This window comes from Ammospiza caudacuta, chromosome 2, assembly GCF_027887145.1.
Source record: "Ammospiza caudacuta isolate bAmmCau1 chromosome 2, bAmmCau1.pri, whole genome shotgun sequence".
Lineage (NCBI taxonomy): Eukaryota > Metazoa > Chordata > Aves > Passeriformes > Passerellidae > Ammospiza > Ammospiza caudacuta.
This window is the reverse complement of record NC_080594.1, coordinates 116,969,572-116,985,901: the sequence shown is the minus strand read 5'-3', so window position 1 is coordinate 116,985,901 and position 16,330 is coordinate 116,969,572. Positions and strand designations below refer to the sequence as shown.

The window sequence follows — 16,330 nt, the reverse complement described above, 5'->3', positions numbered from 1 at the left end:
TGAGCCCCTCATCTTGGGAACAGCCAAAGTGAGAACTTTTAGAAATTAAAACTAAAAGCCAGAAAATAATCAGCCAGCTTTATACATGTGGTCATTTCAATCTGTTTTCAGCAATGATGGATTTGTACAAGAAGAACAAGATGTTTAATACTCCAATAAACTAAAATATACATTAAGTCAGCATTGGCACAGGTTGCCCAGAGAAGCTGTGGCTGCCCCATCCCTGGGAACGCTCAAGGCCAGGCTGGATGGGCTTTGAGCAAGCTGGGACAGTGGAAGTGTCCCCATCCATGGCAGGGGTGGAATGAATGAGCTTTAAGGTCCCTTCCAACCCAAACCATTCTGTGATCCTATGAAGTCTATTTCTCAAAATACAGCAATTTCTTACACCTTCTTTTGAGAGCAGGCTGTAAACCAGAACTTCCTTATCTCAGCTGAAAGGAAAGTAATGTGAGAAACAATTGCTCACTTTGAAAATTTAAAAATGTTTATTAAACCTTAACAAAAATACAACAAAGGACTACATAAGGAAAAAGCTGCAGTGCTGGGAACTGCCCCTCATGCACTCCACATCCCCAGTTCATCTTCAAGATGGATGCTCAGGCTTTTATACCCCTGGGGGCTGCATCAGCCAGCCCTGGCCCCTCCCAAAGTCTGTCACTCAGCTCTTCTGTGCCATTTATCAGTGCAAACTGCTTTCCTGTCACTGGATTGGAGCTCAGCTGTTGCCATGCTCACCCCCTGAGCACCCCCAAGCTTTTCCATTCCCAGCTGCCCCATGCAAGGGACACCTGTGCAGCTTCTTTGTACCTGTCCTGGACAGCCCAGGCTGTGTGATGGCAACAATACAGGGGGAAAGGGAACTGTGGGGAGAACAGAGGACATCTAAACCACAATAACATAACTATGCATCACTAAAGCTTTCATTAATACTCACACAACAGTCTGATGGCAACAATACAGGGGGGGAAAGGGTATATGGGGAGAACAGAGGACACCTAAACCACAACATAACCATACATCACTAAAGCTTTTCTTAATATTCACACAACAGTTATCTTTAAATTGTGAGACCAAATCCTCTCATTACCCATCTATAAGAGTAAGAACAGCCAGCCCAGCCAGCCTGAGGAGCAGCAGCAGCCCTGGGGTGCAGTACCTGCAGCACGGAGGTCGCTCGGGGGCTCCAGCGCGATGTTCCTCAGCAGCAGCTTCAGCTCGTGAGCCCTCGGAGGCTTGGGAGGACTGGTGCCCTGAGGGACAAGGCTCAGTGTGTTCTGGACATTCTGCAAAAGGCAACCAGGACAAGGGCACTGTGCATGTACCAGCACCAAAGCCTGGTGCCATGCTGGCACAGGGAAGCAGGGCTGGAACACCAACAAAGCCACAAGGGAGGTGGGACCACAAAGCCTCCACTGCCATGGGCTGTGCTGTTCTAAACATGTGTCCCAGTTCTCGTCACTGAACACTGTTAAACTTACTCATTTGTGAGTCATGAATATGTAATAAAAGCATGAAGGACACTTCTCAAAAGATTTTGGAAGGAATGAGCCTTACCTGAACCTCCTTTGTGTCTGCAGGCCTCACACTCAGCTCTACAGATGGAGAAGCTGAGCTGAAGAGGTTCTTCAAGACATCTCTGAGTGTTTCAGATATTGCACATGTCCCTGCTGTCTGCCCCTAGGAGGAAACAAACAACCAGGCTTCTCAAAACTCAGAAGTTGAGGCAAAAATTAATTTGGTATATATCTATACCATCAAAACCACCCAACATTAGCTCTGTCAGAGAGAGACATGGTTTCTGTTGCCAACAACAGAATTTAACAACAGATCATGCAAAGAATTACTTAAAATTTCTCCATTATGCATTAAAGAATTAAACACTGAAAAACTCATGCTGTTCTGAGAGTTAGGAAGACACAGCTGTTAGCCACAAAACCAGGAGTTTCTTTAACAGTTTTTATCTTATGATGGTGTTTTAAAGATTCCACTGCTCTGTACTCCCTGAGAGAGCAGATCAGGTCATCAGATAAGCAGATCTGCACCGTTCCACTGATTTAATGGGAGTTATGCCAGCTTGCAGCAGCTGAGAAGAAACTAATCCTGTGCTGCACTGAAAAAAAAATTATAGCATCTCCTGGAGGTCTTCAACCTTGCTGGAAAGTGCAGTGTATGGACAGAGTTGTGCTGCTCTGAGTTGTAGTTTGCCCATAAAAAATCTCACAGCCATCTGTGCTTAGCACCACAATCTCTGAGGGGTCAGAACACACCAGAGAGTTTGTGCACACACATGTAGCTTCACATGATTAATTCTAAGGTGTATGAAGAGACTGAAGTGCCCCTGCCCTCCTTGTGCTCCTGGAGAATGCCTGCTTTCCACAGCAGGCTCCTCAGGAATTTTTGTCTGCTCAGGTACCTACAGGGCACAGATTTTTAAATCAAGCTGTCCCAGAAAGGACAGTCTGAAACCCACCAGCTCTGAAATCTCACAGAGGTTTCTTTTCTAAAGGAAATAATGAAGTAGGAGACCAAGATCTGACCTAAAAACAGAGCACCCATCCATCTGATACCACAACACCACATTCACTGATGTGCAGTTTGCATGACATGTCAAAGAGATTGACAGCTACCCAGGTGTTACAGAAACATTCATAAATCCTGTTGTACTGCCTTCTTACCTAACTGGCCTTTGATGACATGTTCAAAACATACAACAGCATTGGCTAGTTCCACAAAAATCTGCTGCATTTACACCACGTGCCCTCAAATAACCACCAAGGAAACAGATAATACTCTGGAAACAGATAATACTCATTCACTTGAATAAAGATCACAGTAAATTAGGCTTTTTAAAGCCTTAGTAACAGCAATTTCATTACTTAAATAAGCAGATAAATTATGGTTAGTCTTCATTGTTTTGGAGGTAATTTCCCTCCCCTGCTCTTACCTAAATTGTAAAATCCCAGTTACCTCATGTGCTTTGCCATCAGCCTAATGTGACATCTGTTATTTAACAGTAACAACAGCAACCTCAGTCACTGGACTTCTGCTCATAGGTATTTGCTGTTGTTTCCATAGTTATTTGGAAAGGAGATTGATTAAAGAGCCTCCTGTCAGCTCTTATTTTTAGCCATCCTTTTTTTGGAAAGTTACTCTCCACCACAACTCCCTTGACAAGACAAACCATAATGGCTTAACTGCCACCTCAAAATGATAAAGACAACAGGTTTCACTTTGGTTTGACTTGGGCTAGGGGTGTACAGCACAGCCAGCCTGGGGCACATCAGCACATGATGTAAATTGTGTAAATCCAAACCCTACCAGTCAGCCAGGTTGCCCAACACCACTCAGGTTCACCCAGCCATTACCAAGAGAAAATGGGTTATTACACCCAGCTTGGGTGATGTCAAAACCACTGTGCAGATAATCACAAGTAATTAGAGGTATTTATTTGTACACACAGCATTGCTTCTGAAAGAGGAAGAAAACAAGACACAAAAGCTGACATTGAAGTTTAGGAGTTGCTCCTTGCTCACAGGTTTTAGCCCTTTGTTTATTGCCTCTCCTCTTCCATAAGTGCTGACACAAACTTCAAAAGTGAAAATAAAACCCTCTAATGAATAAAGGGCTTAACAGGCACATTCCAAACATGCAGGCAAAGCAGAACAGGTGCAACTCTGCAAAGCTGGTTGTGAAGCCCAGTGACTGCACCAGAGTCATCTGGGTTTGTCAGGAAGGGTTTAATAGTTAATGACTGCTCAAATGTGGATAATCAACATGCCACCCCAGCATATGAAGGTCATTTACATGCTATGTGTGCATGGTAAATCCTATATTAAAACACACTTCAAAAGGCTTGTCTGGCTTTAGTTATGAGTTTCACATTTTTATAGACAAAAGCTGTGGTAATAAATTATGATGATTGTACCTTTCTCAGTACAGAAGCAGCTCTACAATAAAATTACTTTTTAACAAGGCCTTCAGTCAAGAAAACAACTTCACAAAATAGAAACAAGTCTTCCCCCACAGCTGTAGGAAAAGTTAAATCACCACATTTGTGCCAAAAATAAAAATCTGTGAAGGGTCAAAGGCAGAAGAGAACCCAAGTCAAGATGACACTTGCAGGGGATGGCCCAATGAATCAGTGCTCATAAACAAAGATCAGGTGCAATTCCAAAAGCAACAAAATATTTTTAGATCATCCATCATTTTCTTAAATAACTGTATTTTTCACAGCCATTTCTGATCTCTTGCTGCCAGACTTCAAAAGTGATTTAAATTAGGGAAGGAGCAGCGTTTTAATTGCTTTGGTGGAAATACCATCACAACTGGGTTTTTTTTATTATTTTAGAAGTGTTCTGAGAGAAGATATTTAGGAACAGACATTTTTCACACCTTGGAGTTAGATGAAAGATGTTTGCAAAGTCATTTGTCTGTCATATACAGACTTGTTTCAGTGATCTTGAGAGGTGTTGCTGGAAATCAGAGGTGTAGGGGTTTGATAGATGATCTTTACCACATTTTGGATCAAGGGGATGGAGATTCATCTGTTCTACCCTTACAACAAATAAAACTGACTGACCTCCTGCACTGCTGGCTGGATTTCAAAGTTGATTTCATCGGTGTTAATGAGGAGCCACTCAACTTTGACATCTTCTCCTTTGTCTTTCACAGAGAGCTGAAGCTGTGGACAGGAAAAGAGTTATTGTAGAGTTGTTGTGGTGTCCTGTAAGGAAATTGTAGGTCATTCTCCACGCTAAGGCTCAGCACAGGAAGAATGACATCAGTTTCTGAGTAGATAATTTCAAAGTGACACTCTGAGGAGGCAGAAGTTGCTTAAGTTTGAGAGTTTAGGCCAGTTAAAAAGGGAATTGTTCTAGATATCCAAGTAGTCTACCCAACATGTTATTTATCCCCAGTCTCCTGAAGAGGCAGCTTAATTTCTGTATTTACCACTTGCCCCAGAGGGGAAACAAAAGGAAGGGAAGAGAGAACAACACTTAAGACTTTTCACCTGCAGGTGTACTGGGGACAGCTTCACAAAATACGACTGAGCTTCGGCAGCCGCGGGCGGAGGGGCTGAGACAGCAACGAGGAATTTCACAGAATCCCCCACAACATTGCAAGAAACCACCTGGAGAAAGGAAAAGGATGAGGGGAAGCAAAGGGAAAACAAATTAGTCTTCAGGAGGTCTGGTGAAGGCAAGAAAGAAAGTAAGACAGGAATTAAAGCTAGCAGAATTATGTTAAGTTGCACAGGTGGGAAATTTCTAAGCAATTTCATTCATGTTCCCACCTCCTTCTGAAAGCACAAAGTTCAAGTATTCAAATCTGTACATGAAATCTAATACCAGGAAATGATGGCATTTCCCAAAATTTCTTTTGTATTATTACCTAATTCAGAAGTAACTCCTTGCCTGACAAGGACTCCTTTCCATTTCACAAATCTAGGTATTAAAAGATCCAAGAGGGCAAAGATGTTTGTTCTTCTTCCTCTTCTGCTCTGAGCAGCAGCTGATTTACCACACAATCTTTAATTCAGTGAAACTAAAAAAAATGTGAAACTGGAATAAACCTGCTGCTACAGCAGAGGATTCTGTCTGAGTAATTCCAGTTCTCAGTGGGTAAGAAGGAGCAGGAGCCTTTAAGAATTTATTCAAACCTTTGACCAAACCAAGAAAGCCTGAAATGTGGTGACAAAGCTAAATGTCTGGGGAAAGTCTGAGTGCCACTTGAGTGCAATACACTTTTAGGAGCAGTAATTTAACTTGTTATCACACTGAGTTTGTAAACACAGGACAGTTTTTGCTCCCTCCCCTCTGCAAACTGACTGAGCTGTTGGAGCTGCCAGGCAAAATTCCTGGAGTGTGCAGAAATTCCTGGAGGGTTCCTGGCAGCACAGGGAAGCCCATGGGGTGGAAGTCAGGAATTATTCATCGCACCACAGAGGCATGTTTGTTTTGCAAACAGATGTGCTGGTGGTGCAGGAGAGCTGCTTGCCACTGTCCCTCTGTGGTTACTGTCCCCACAGCTCCACTGTGGGAAGGACAGCTGGGCTCTCCTCACACTGACTCAGGCACAGGGAACCAGGTCAATGCAATGCACAGACAAATAATTCCCTGCAAGGTTTGTCTGACAAAAACTCTGCATGCTGCTATTAAATTGTGTTTGTGCACTTACTGCTCCAATTATGGGCACTGGAATTGAAGCTGAAAGCTTTGAGAGGAATCATGTAACTCCTGGAAGATCCTTATCTGTCTCTCCTTAAATACATTTCATCTCCCTGGGCTCTCTGGGGTACATTTTAAGGATGGCCAGGGCTTTATCAAGGTCCTGAGCACATCCATTAAGGTAGAGACTTAATTACAAAGGAGCAGGGGGTGGGGAGGTGGATATGACAAATAGAAATCCCAACCACACCCCAAGCAATAGATTTGCCTTTTCAGGTTATATCTTTGCAAATTATAGTGTAGAAGTGGACAAATGAGTTTTCCTCACCTCTCCCCTTTCCCAAAGTCCAGATTCCTTCAGAAGTGACTTCTGACCTTAATCCCATACAAACACCAACACCCAGGATTATGGTAAAACAGAAAGGATTTTTAATAGCTAACAAGAACAAAGAGCCCAGCTACTTCCAGCTGCTTGTTTTACTTGTAGCTGAGCTGAAACACAGAATCATTCCTTTCATTCAAAGATTGACAGGGTGACTCTTTAAAGACTTCAAAAAGGAAAAGGTTCTTCCCTCTTTTTTGAGGAAAAAGGACAGGTTTGATGCAAAAACTTCCATATCCTAAATGCAGTGTTTTATCATCCATACATGTTTTTTCCACACATTTATAGGAAGTTCAATGCATTCAGAACAAGTTGGACTTGCTGTACATGCAATGCAGAGCCATTCATCTGGAATTTCTGGATGTCCAAGAGCCAAGGTTGCCAGGTACGTGGTTGATTAATGTTTTTAAAAGAAATAAAAGTGTGGCCAGAGAGTTGACAAATGAGTTCATGTATCACTTATTTCTTAAATCATGTTTAATTCCAAGTAAAGGATGGAAACAGACACTGCAGGTGAAAGAACTTTCATTCTTCTTTCTGTGTTTTGTCAAGAGATGCTAAATCAGTTTTTAAAATGTATTTTTACCTTCCATTTCAAAGCCCAAACCAGTGAAGCTTGGACTTTTAGTCTCCTTGATTAATTTATTTCCTGCCAATGACATCTACTAAGCCCTACTCCCCTTCTGCCCTCACTTTTACTAAAAAAACTGTGGCACCCACATACAGCCACCTGTCAACTTTTAATCCAATCATCAAAAGGAGTGGTTCCATGTTTGTAAATGGAAAATAATACGTATTTATGTCAGGTGAATCCCTTTGTTCTGGGAGCAGGATGGATGATGGAGTCAGAATACTGAGAGAAGCAGAATTCTGGGCTAGAATTTGAAGAGAAAGCAGCTTTGTTTTCATCTCCGATGCTGCCACAAGTGGTGAAAAGGTGATTAAAGAGACTGCAACTGCTGCTTCCCTTGCTGAGTGACATTCCTTTAGAAGTGTAGCAGGTGATTTTGATAGACCCAAGCAGAAATATGTAGGCCACTTCCCCCATGGCAGGCACACAAAGAAAAACGCTGAAGCTTCCCGTGCTCTGCTCCTTTTCCCCCTGCCTTGTTCCAACCTGCTTCTTCAAATTCATTTTCTCTGCACAGATGAAGAGCTGCAGAAGGGAGGGCCAGGCAAAGCAGCCATTTCTGGCTGGCAGGGGGAGAAAGAGGGATAGGCGATCACAAGAGAACAGAGGAACCTGGACTGATAGGAAGAGAGTTCTTTAATTTCATTTATATTCCTTGTCTCTCCCACTCCCCTCACCAGAGACACCTCCAGTTATCAACCCTTTGTGTTTTTGAGTCTAGAAAACCTGTCACTTTCATAACAAACTGTTCTTTAAAAACCAAGCCCTGCACAGCAGCTGGAAGGAGCTGATTCTGAGCTCCCAGAGGGGTCACCCCCCAGCTCCCTCTTGTGATCCTACCTCTGGGCAAGGCACATCTCCTAAATCAGCAGAAACAGAGTGAGGTGAATTAGCAGCACAAATAAACCAATTCAAGGTATTTCCTCCCTCCAGCACCTCCCTTGGCACAAACACCCTTCTCTCCATGGAAGGAGTTCCCTGCCCTTCCTCAGGTACCTCAGGTACCTTTGTTCCCTGCCCTTCCTCAGGTACCTGAGGAGGTCCCTACTCCTCCTCAGTCCTCTGCCATCCCTCCCCATGCACAGCTGGTACTTAATCCCCACTGCCAGGAAGGCACTCCTGTTATTCCTGCTGTTTCCAGCCTCTCCTCTCCATCCCTGCCCTGACATCTTCATCATGGGATGAGCTGCAGTGGCCAAAACTCCCACACCTGGCTGGGCTCAGTTCCCCACATGGAAAATGCTGGCACTCAGCCCCACTGAGCTGCAGATGCTGTGACACAACCTGCTCACACATATCTAAAACTCCGAGTACAATTATCCTAAAAGCAATTCTCTTCCAGATAAGAAACAGGAACAAAGGAGACTGAAAAAGCATTGTGGGTTGAGCAAGACTATTTTTCTGAGAAAGTCAAGTGTCCAAACTTGTGCACTCAAAGCTATTAAAACCCTTTCCCTGCTATGCCCTCCCCCTCTATATCCAGAATTTTTCTCTTTGCAGTTCCTCTGGACAGGCTTCAAAATGCTCAGTTTTTTCCTTCCTGAAAAAAGGAAGGAAAAATCTCAAGAAGCACCATGGTGCCCCTGCTCCTCACACACAGTGCCTTCTTGCCTTGAGGTTTCAGTTTTGGCACTGGCACCCCATTAATTTGTGCATTACACGTTCCCTTTTCTTTACTCCTCCCTCCCCAAGTTCAGCAGCAGGTTCCCCCCCTGGCTGTGACTTCAGGGGGAAGTTCTGACAGCCCTGATGGGGAACATTTCCCTCACCTTCCCCAGGCCCTGACCACACCACAAGTGTTTGTAAAACCCCCAGCAGAACAGGCCTTGATTGCCTTTTCTGTTTGTTTTCTAGAAGGAAATTCTTTTTACTGCACTTGGTATTTACTTCCAGAAAGAGCAGGTTACTCGAGGTTACTCAGTAGTATGTAAGTAATACAAATATTTAACATTTTCACAAGAGAATCAGAATTAACCATGAGGCAGCCACACGGTGAAAGTTGCCTTGATCTCACTCTAAGATTTAGGACCCTCACAGTTTCCCCTCTGTCTCACAGGGTTTTACTATGAAAAGGCTTTTCTTTTTGGCATGAAAAACTTATCTTGTCAATGGCCACACAGACAGTTTGTGTGCTCAGCTGAAAACCTCACCACAAGAATATTTTTCAAGTAAAAAACTTCTGCCTTTTGACAGTCATTAGCACTCAGCGGTTCAGAAGAATTGCATTATCTTCTTGGTTACCAGAGCCAATTCCTTCATTTCTTCTGGGGTTTTTCCCCTCTCCACTCCTTTACCCAAACAATTGACCAAGTGGCCAGGGCAAATGAAGGGGAGATGACAAATGCAATGTCTAACCCAGGCAGGTGTGGATTTTTAGGAGCCAGTATCAAACTGAATTTGCCTTTAAATACAGTGAAAACCTCAGACCAGTTTTCCAAATGGTGGTAAACAGCACAGTGAAGGCAGGGTGAGGGATGGACTCAGTGCAGGAGAGAGAGTTTCCATGTCAGCAACAGAAACAAAGCAGAAGTTGATGGAACATGTGAATTTATCCACTCCTTTGAGATCAACACATTCAAATTCAAATAGGTGGAAAAAAATGGCGAGTGAGGGAATGAAATAAACAAGCAGAGAGTACAAGGAGACAGGACAGGAAGGATTTTCAATCCACCTAATAAATTCAAATGAACATCAAACAGTGCAAAGACAGAAGCAGCACTTACATTTCAGAAAGGGGAATATAAATCAATACCAGAACTAGAATTGCTAATTTGGCCTCACTATCATGCAAACCTTTCCAAACCATCTGAGACACAGCACAGTGAAGACACAGAGACCAAGAGGAGACAGAAAAGCCCAGAGAGGTTTGCCAGTTTGTGCTGTGGTAGCTTGGACAGTAATTCACTTACAGAGCCAGTTTGGGGTGCTCAGGCTTCCCTGACCCCTGTGCCAAGCTGGCAGATGTGGCACAAGCCTGAAGGAGGCTCACACACATCTGCAGCAGCAGCTGGAAGACAGAGCCAAACTCAGGATTGTAGGAATGTGTTTTTTGTTGATGGAGTGACAAAATTATTTTTTATTTTTTTAAAAAGGAAAAAAGCTTAGGTTTTTTGGTTTTGGATTTTGTTTTCTTTTTGGTTGGTCGGTTTTTTTGTGGGGGAGGGGTTGGTTTTTTGTTTTGTTTTTGTTTTGTTTTGTTTGGTTTTGGTTTTGCTTTTGTTATGGTTTTTTTCCTACACAGGATCACTTCCAATGAAGCAAACAAACTCCCATCAGGATGTCCTCCCCTCCCAGGCACTCAGCTCTGAAGAAGGTTAGATCATTATGTTGTCTTGTTTACTTCTGTAGGCTCACCCCACTAACAATTAAGCTTTTACTCCATCACTCCCCCATTAAAGGATGTTTGAAAGGGAGAGGACAGCACAGTGAGCAGGGAGGTGAAAGCTGCAAACAGGTCACCAAAGATTCTTTCAGGCACCAAACCTATCCCACAGTTAAAAGTCCAAAATACCTCAGGAGATACCTGAAAGAAAATGTGATGCTCAGGAAAGCAAGCTGGGAATCAGCAACATAAATGAAGATTAGGTCAACACACAAGAAAGCTGAAAGACCTTGAAAAGCAGGAGAGGAATGCAACACAAAATACAGAGAATGTGTGTGTGTAAGAATTAACAACTCCTGCTCACACAAAGGACAGTTTATTATCAGGACAGCACCACAGGGAGAGAGACCTTGATGCAGCAAGGCACTCATAGCGTGAAGCAGCCACAGGAAAGGCAGATTGGAGCCCAAAACCCCTCAGGAAAGAACTTCCAGAGCCAAAAAGAAGCTGCCTCCGTGCATTGTGAGACTTTACCCGTAGGGCTGTGTGGCCCTTCAGCCATCAAGCTCAAAAACATGGATTTAATTGGAGCTGCTGCTGAGAATGGGTGCACAGGAGAGACTCAGGAGACAGGACAGCATTGTAAAAGGAGATTTAAGGAGCAACTTATGCAGGCAAGCTAAACAAAAGCTGGAAGGAAATATAATCCCTTCATAATACATTTACTGACAGCAAGCACCATGAAAGAAGAGTAAACATATTAAGAAGAAAGGATTATATTAGTGCAAAAACTAAAAAAAGCCAAGGAAAAAATCTCCATGGGCTATAATTCCATCTAGGCTTGTAAAAAAACCCCAGTCATTAAAGCAGCAAAGATCTGGGATGGCTTTTGAAGCAAAATGGGGAGTTAAAAGACAACAGGAACTGTACATCACAGTCAGGATAGTTCACTCCACTAAAAATAATCAGAAATAAACACCAGGAATGGTCCTAGTCAGGAGTGCAGCAGTGACATTAAAGGAATGGCACTCTGGAGGAATTTTACCCCATTCCATTTGAGTGTGAAGCAGAAAAAAAGGGAGACTTCTGTCACAGCCTGCTCCATCCAAACCCTCTGTGCCAAGTCCCCAGCAAGAGAATCCTCTTTTTCATTGCCTTTTTTGTTGCTGTTTCTGTTGTGAAGTTCAAGTCCTCTGGAAATAGACTGCACTAATGGAAAGGCTGGCAGAAAAAGCTAAGACCAAGAATATTTCTAATGTTTACTTTATTAAAACAAAACAACCAATACCACACAATGAAAACAGGCCACTTCATTCTATATATTTAGGCTCTGGCCCAAAATTGGGGTGAAGGCAACACATAAATAAGGCTTTATCAAGGGGCAGTGTGGTGTAACCTCCAGCCACAGAGCAGCTCTGTTCCTATCACCACAGCTTGGGCCAAGCAGAGAAGCAGCAGCATTCCAGCCATGTCTGTAACTTTGAGTTTGGGCAAGCTGCAGAGAGAGATTTTGATTTCACATGCAAACATTGAGAGTTTGAAGAGGATGGGGGGGAAAAAAAGAAAACTTAAAAAAAAAAAAAACACAGCCTTGGTATTACCTCAGGAAATACAAGACACAATTATCATATAAGAGAACTCCTGAGGTGTTTAGAGAAAGGAATGCATTTAAAGAAAAAGGAAAAGTAGCTACCAGATTGCCACTCTAAGGTTATTATACCCTGTAATTCAAATAAATATTCAGGTTGTACCTTAAGTGAAGGAATAAGAATGATTCAGAGAACTTTTTCCAGCAGCTGTGCACAAGACTACTGAAATGGGTTTTGGCAGTGTTCAGAAGAACCCAGTGTATAAAAACAAACCTTTTTTACTCCAATAAATTTTAAAATGTGCTTCTATTAGTCTAAGCTGTTTTGAAAGCACATCAGATTCCTGTCTGCAGTGTAACACCTCCATTAAGATGCTGGAATGGCTCAACCCAGCCCTGCCTGTCCCTTCCAGCAACATTTTAGACACTGCACTGCAAGACAGCAGTTTTTTGTGCTGTTATTTGCAGCAGCTCTCCCTGGGGTCCTGGCTTCACACATGACACAGCACATCAACTTCAGACCTAGCAATGCCCTCTCCTTAAAATCTCCCATCCTGGCATCTTCCAGGGGCACAGAGTAACACTTGTGCCCAACCCTACAGCCTTACCAAGTCCAGTCTCTCCAGCCCCACTGCTGGGGCAGGGATTTTATTATCCATTTATTTCAGGGTACTAAAAAAAAATTTAAAAAGGGAGAAAATAAGTACACAAACAGCTTTACATGTTAACAATCCCCAGCTGCCACCAGTCAGGGTGTGCCTCTAAGTTGTGTATCAGGCAGATAAGCATGCATAGTTTTCTAAGGAATCATAGTAGAGCTGCTTAGCATCTAAATCAGATGAGCAAAGCAAAATAACAAAGCAAAACTAAAAGAAAAGCACTACGCTAATTTGATGCAGGTGCCTAATGTAACCAGTCACTAGGACAAAAATGCAGGAGCTATCATTGCTAATAAACATACATAGGGGTTTTTTTCCCTTTTAAAGCATTTTTACTGTTCCAAGAGCCATGTTTTGCCTTATTTTAATTTCACAGGCACTGAACCACCTCCTAGTATTTGCAATGGGAGAGGAGGAAAGAAAGAAATCACTTGCTCCTCACTGAATACAAGGACCAGCAGAGTGAAGACTTCACCCTCAGGACTCTGCACCTGTTCCATTGATCCTTACTCAGCTCCACATAGGAAGCAAACCTGTCATCAGCCACACAAACAGCAAGAGGAGACAAAGATGTTTGCCAGTGCCAGGAGAGAAATTTCCTTCTTCTCAATGCAGTTCCCACTGCACACTTCAGCAATGGGATGGGGGAACATCCTCAGGAGGAGAGGGCTGCTCCGTGAGCTCACTGAGGGTGTAGCTACAAACTTGGCATAACCCTGGTTATTGTGCATTTGGTGGAAGCCCTGGAGCACATCCTGCTCACAGCATGCAAAAGAAGTGAATCAATGCAGGTTCTTTAGAGAGGCAGCCTCTTACCTGCCTTGACAAACACAGGTCAAGGGTACAGATCTGTTGACAAATAATTTCCCACTCACACTAATAAAACATTTCCTGACCTGAAGTACACTGAAAGGCAACAAATCCAAAGTTTACCTTCTCTCCAGCTGACTTTACAATGCTGGTAACTTCTTTAACTGCTAGCTCAAGTGGCTCTGCTGGGTCATCTTCCTCAAATGTAAGCAACTGAGAATCCTAACAAGAAAAAAAAGAAGCATCATTAGGTGATGAACCCATCACTTGAAAACAAGCGATAAAATTGCACTGCCAGTCAAGTTCCTGGAATTGCAAATGTATGTCAAAACTTCCATGCATTAATTGCATGACACCTCACTACATAATACAGGGTAGAGCCTGAAAACATATACTTAGGACATAACTATGGGCCTAATCATAACTCATCTTTCCCTGTAGTAGAATATCAAGGTACACAGCGCAGAGCCAAGTCCACGAACAACAACAGAGTCCAGCAAAACTGCTGTTCTTCAGCAAAGATTTATCAGCACTGCAGTTTGAAAAGGCGTGTTTGGTTTGGCCCACTAATAGGGCTGCAGTAGGCTATGCCAAAACTAAGAAACCCCAAATATCATCTTGCAGAGGTGAGGAAAGAAACCTTCCCCTGCCCAGCCCTCCTCATCAGTGGAGGCAGACAGTGATGACAGCCACTCAGTCTTCACACAGACAGCAAGCAAGGCAGCCGTGGGCACTGAGGTCATACTTTCAGAAGCATCAGCACTGCATTCTTCACCTGCTGCCCACACGGAGCACTCAGCCCCGCTTCCCTCATCACCCCAGGTTGTTTTGCAGGAATTTCATTAGCTTTGTGCTGCTGACATTGTTGTGGGAGGCTGACAGCGGGATCAACACCACGCTGCAGTGCCAGGCGCTGAACTCCCGGCTCCAGCTCTCACCTGGGCAGGGAGGGTGTGCCCGTCCCTGTCCCTTCAAGGGGCTTTGACCTCTGCTCAGGGACAGGAAGCTGTCACTTGTGGCTGGTTACTTTCAGTTCCAGTACCCGTGCTCAAGCTGTCTGGACCCTTCTCTTCCACCAACCTTCATTTCTTAGCACAACCCACTCTTTTCTCAACCACATCGCACAATTTGAAAGGGTGCACAAAATATTTTCTTTCCACTGCCCAGCTTACAATGATACTTGGGAAGTGTTCATTTTTTATTTCTTATCTTTCACACACACATGTTGCCCCACTCTTCCTTCTTCCCCAGTCTGCTCTCTGAAATGTAAGAAGGAACCTCCTCGGTCTGGGACGCACGCAAATTCAGAGAGCTGGGGACATGCCACTTCCTAGGGTTTATCCTCAGCATTTTGCACTGACATGCCAATGCCACTTCCTAGAGTTCATCCTCAGCACTTTGCACTGACACGACAAGGGTTCAGTCCTCAGGACAAGGAAATCAGCTTGCCACAGCCTCACCTAACCTCCTCACTTCATCGGGCATACCAACACACACCAACGCGCAGGATGCCACACTGCGCCTTTTCCAGGAAGGGCAGGTTGGCATGGGAAGAAACACCGCGTTTTGTGCATCCTCCCTGACCCGGGTACAGGCAACCTGACCAAACCTGAGCATCCCATCGGCCTTCCAGCGGGCTCGGAGCCACCAGCCCCCGGAGTTACAGCACACACAGCAGGGCCTGAGGCACGGCGGGGGAAGCCCAGCTCTGGGAATTATTTGCCGAAGGACAGGCCCCAGGCCCAGGCCAGGAAGTTTCCATTGTTTCCTCCTCCCCACGCCCGAACAATGTTATCGGCGGAGCGAACCCCTGACAGGGGCTGCGGGGGTCGGGGCTTTCCTTCCTCCCCATCCTTCCCTGCTCCCACTCCGCGCCTCCGGCCGGCTCCCTGCTGCAATCCCTGCCAAGCAGCCACCGAACGCACACGTGTAAATATTCAAACACAGACGGAGGGTCAGTCACACACCCGGCACATCCCTGCAGCAAGTCCCGGCGTCCCTACAGCGGGTAGCGCCCGGAGCCGCGTCCCGGCGCGATGCCCCGCGGCCGGGAGGTGCCGGCCCCGTCCCGGCGGGCGCGGGGGAGCCGCCGCCGGCCATCCCCGGTCCCTTCCCTCCCTCCATCCATTACCTGCATCCCGGCACTCACCGCCCGCTCCGCCGCCTCGGCTCGGAGCGCCGCCACCCAGGCCCGCCGCCACTGCCGCCTCCAGCTGCCCCGCGACAGCGCCCACGCCAGCACCGAGCCGCCCTCCTCCAGCAGCTCGTCCCGCTGCACCGGCGGAGCGGGGGCCGGGGGCGGGCGGCCCCTCCGCAGTGCCAGCAGCGCGTACTGCACCAGGTACACGGCCAGCGTGGCCAGCGCCGCCACGAAGAGAGCGACCAGCGCGCCCCAGCGCAGCTCGGCCAGCCCGCCCGGCAGCCACGCCATGGCTGACCATAATGGGGCCGCGACTCCGGACGGGTCCAAGGCGCGCCCGGCGGGGAGCGGCGGCCGCAGCCCCGCACGGCTCTCGCACGACCCGCGGGCGCCGGCGCAGGCACCGGCGCTGCCCTGGGACGCGCCGCGCTGCCCCGCCCGCCCACGGCGCAGTCCCCGCCCCAGGGCGGCGGAGAAGGGGCCCGGCCCCGGCCGCATGCTCGGCCCGGCGCCGGCTCTGGCTGCTGCCCAGCGGGGGCGGTTGCCAGGCGGCGAACGCGGCCCGCCGTGCCCCGCTGCGTGGCGGCGGTGGGCGCCCGTTGGCCCACGGACGGAAGGGGGAGACGGG

At 46.0% G+C, this 16,330-nt stretch overlaps 1 protein-coding gene across 2 annotated transcripts in view; it reads right to left on the bottom strand.

The window, feature by feature from the left end:
• The window catches only part of C2CD2 (C2 calcium dependent domain containing 2), a 40,843-nt gene extending 24,850 nt beyond the window's left edge, over window positions 1–15,993 (bottom strand). Inside the window, exons 1-6 of one of the 2 annotated variants that reach the window (XM_058799946.1) lie at window positions 15,712–15,993; window positions 13,686–13,784; window positions 5,015–5,134; window positions 4,583–4,684; window positions 1,558–1,680; window positions 1,160–1,286 (exon numbers count right to left, since the gene is read on the bottom strand). In XM_058799946.1, coding sequence (XP_058655929.1) covers window positions 1,160–1,286; window positions 1,558–1,680; window positions 4,583–4,684; window positions 5,015–5,134; window positions 13,686–13,784; window positions 15,712–15,993 — 853 coding nt within the window. The remainder of the gene's footprint in view (window positions 1–1,159; window positions 1,287–1,557; window positions 1,681–4,582; window positions 4,685–5,014; window positions 5,135–13,685; window positions 13,785–15,711) is intronic. The other variant, XM_058799947.1, reaches the window with a different exon arrangement.
• Between the last annotated feature and the right edge of the window lie 337 nt (window positions 15,994–16,330).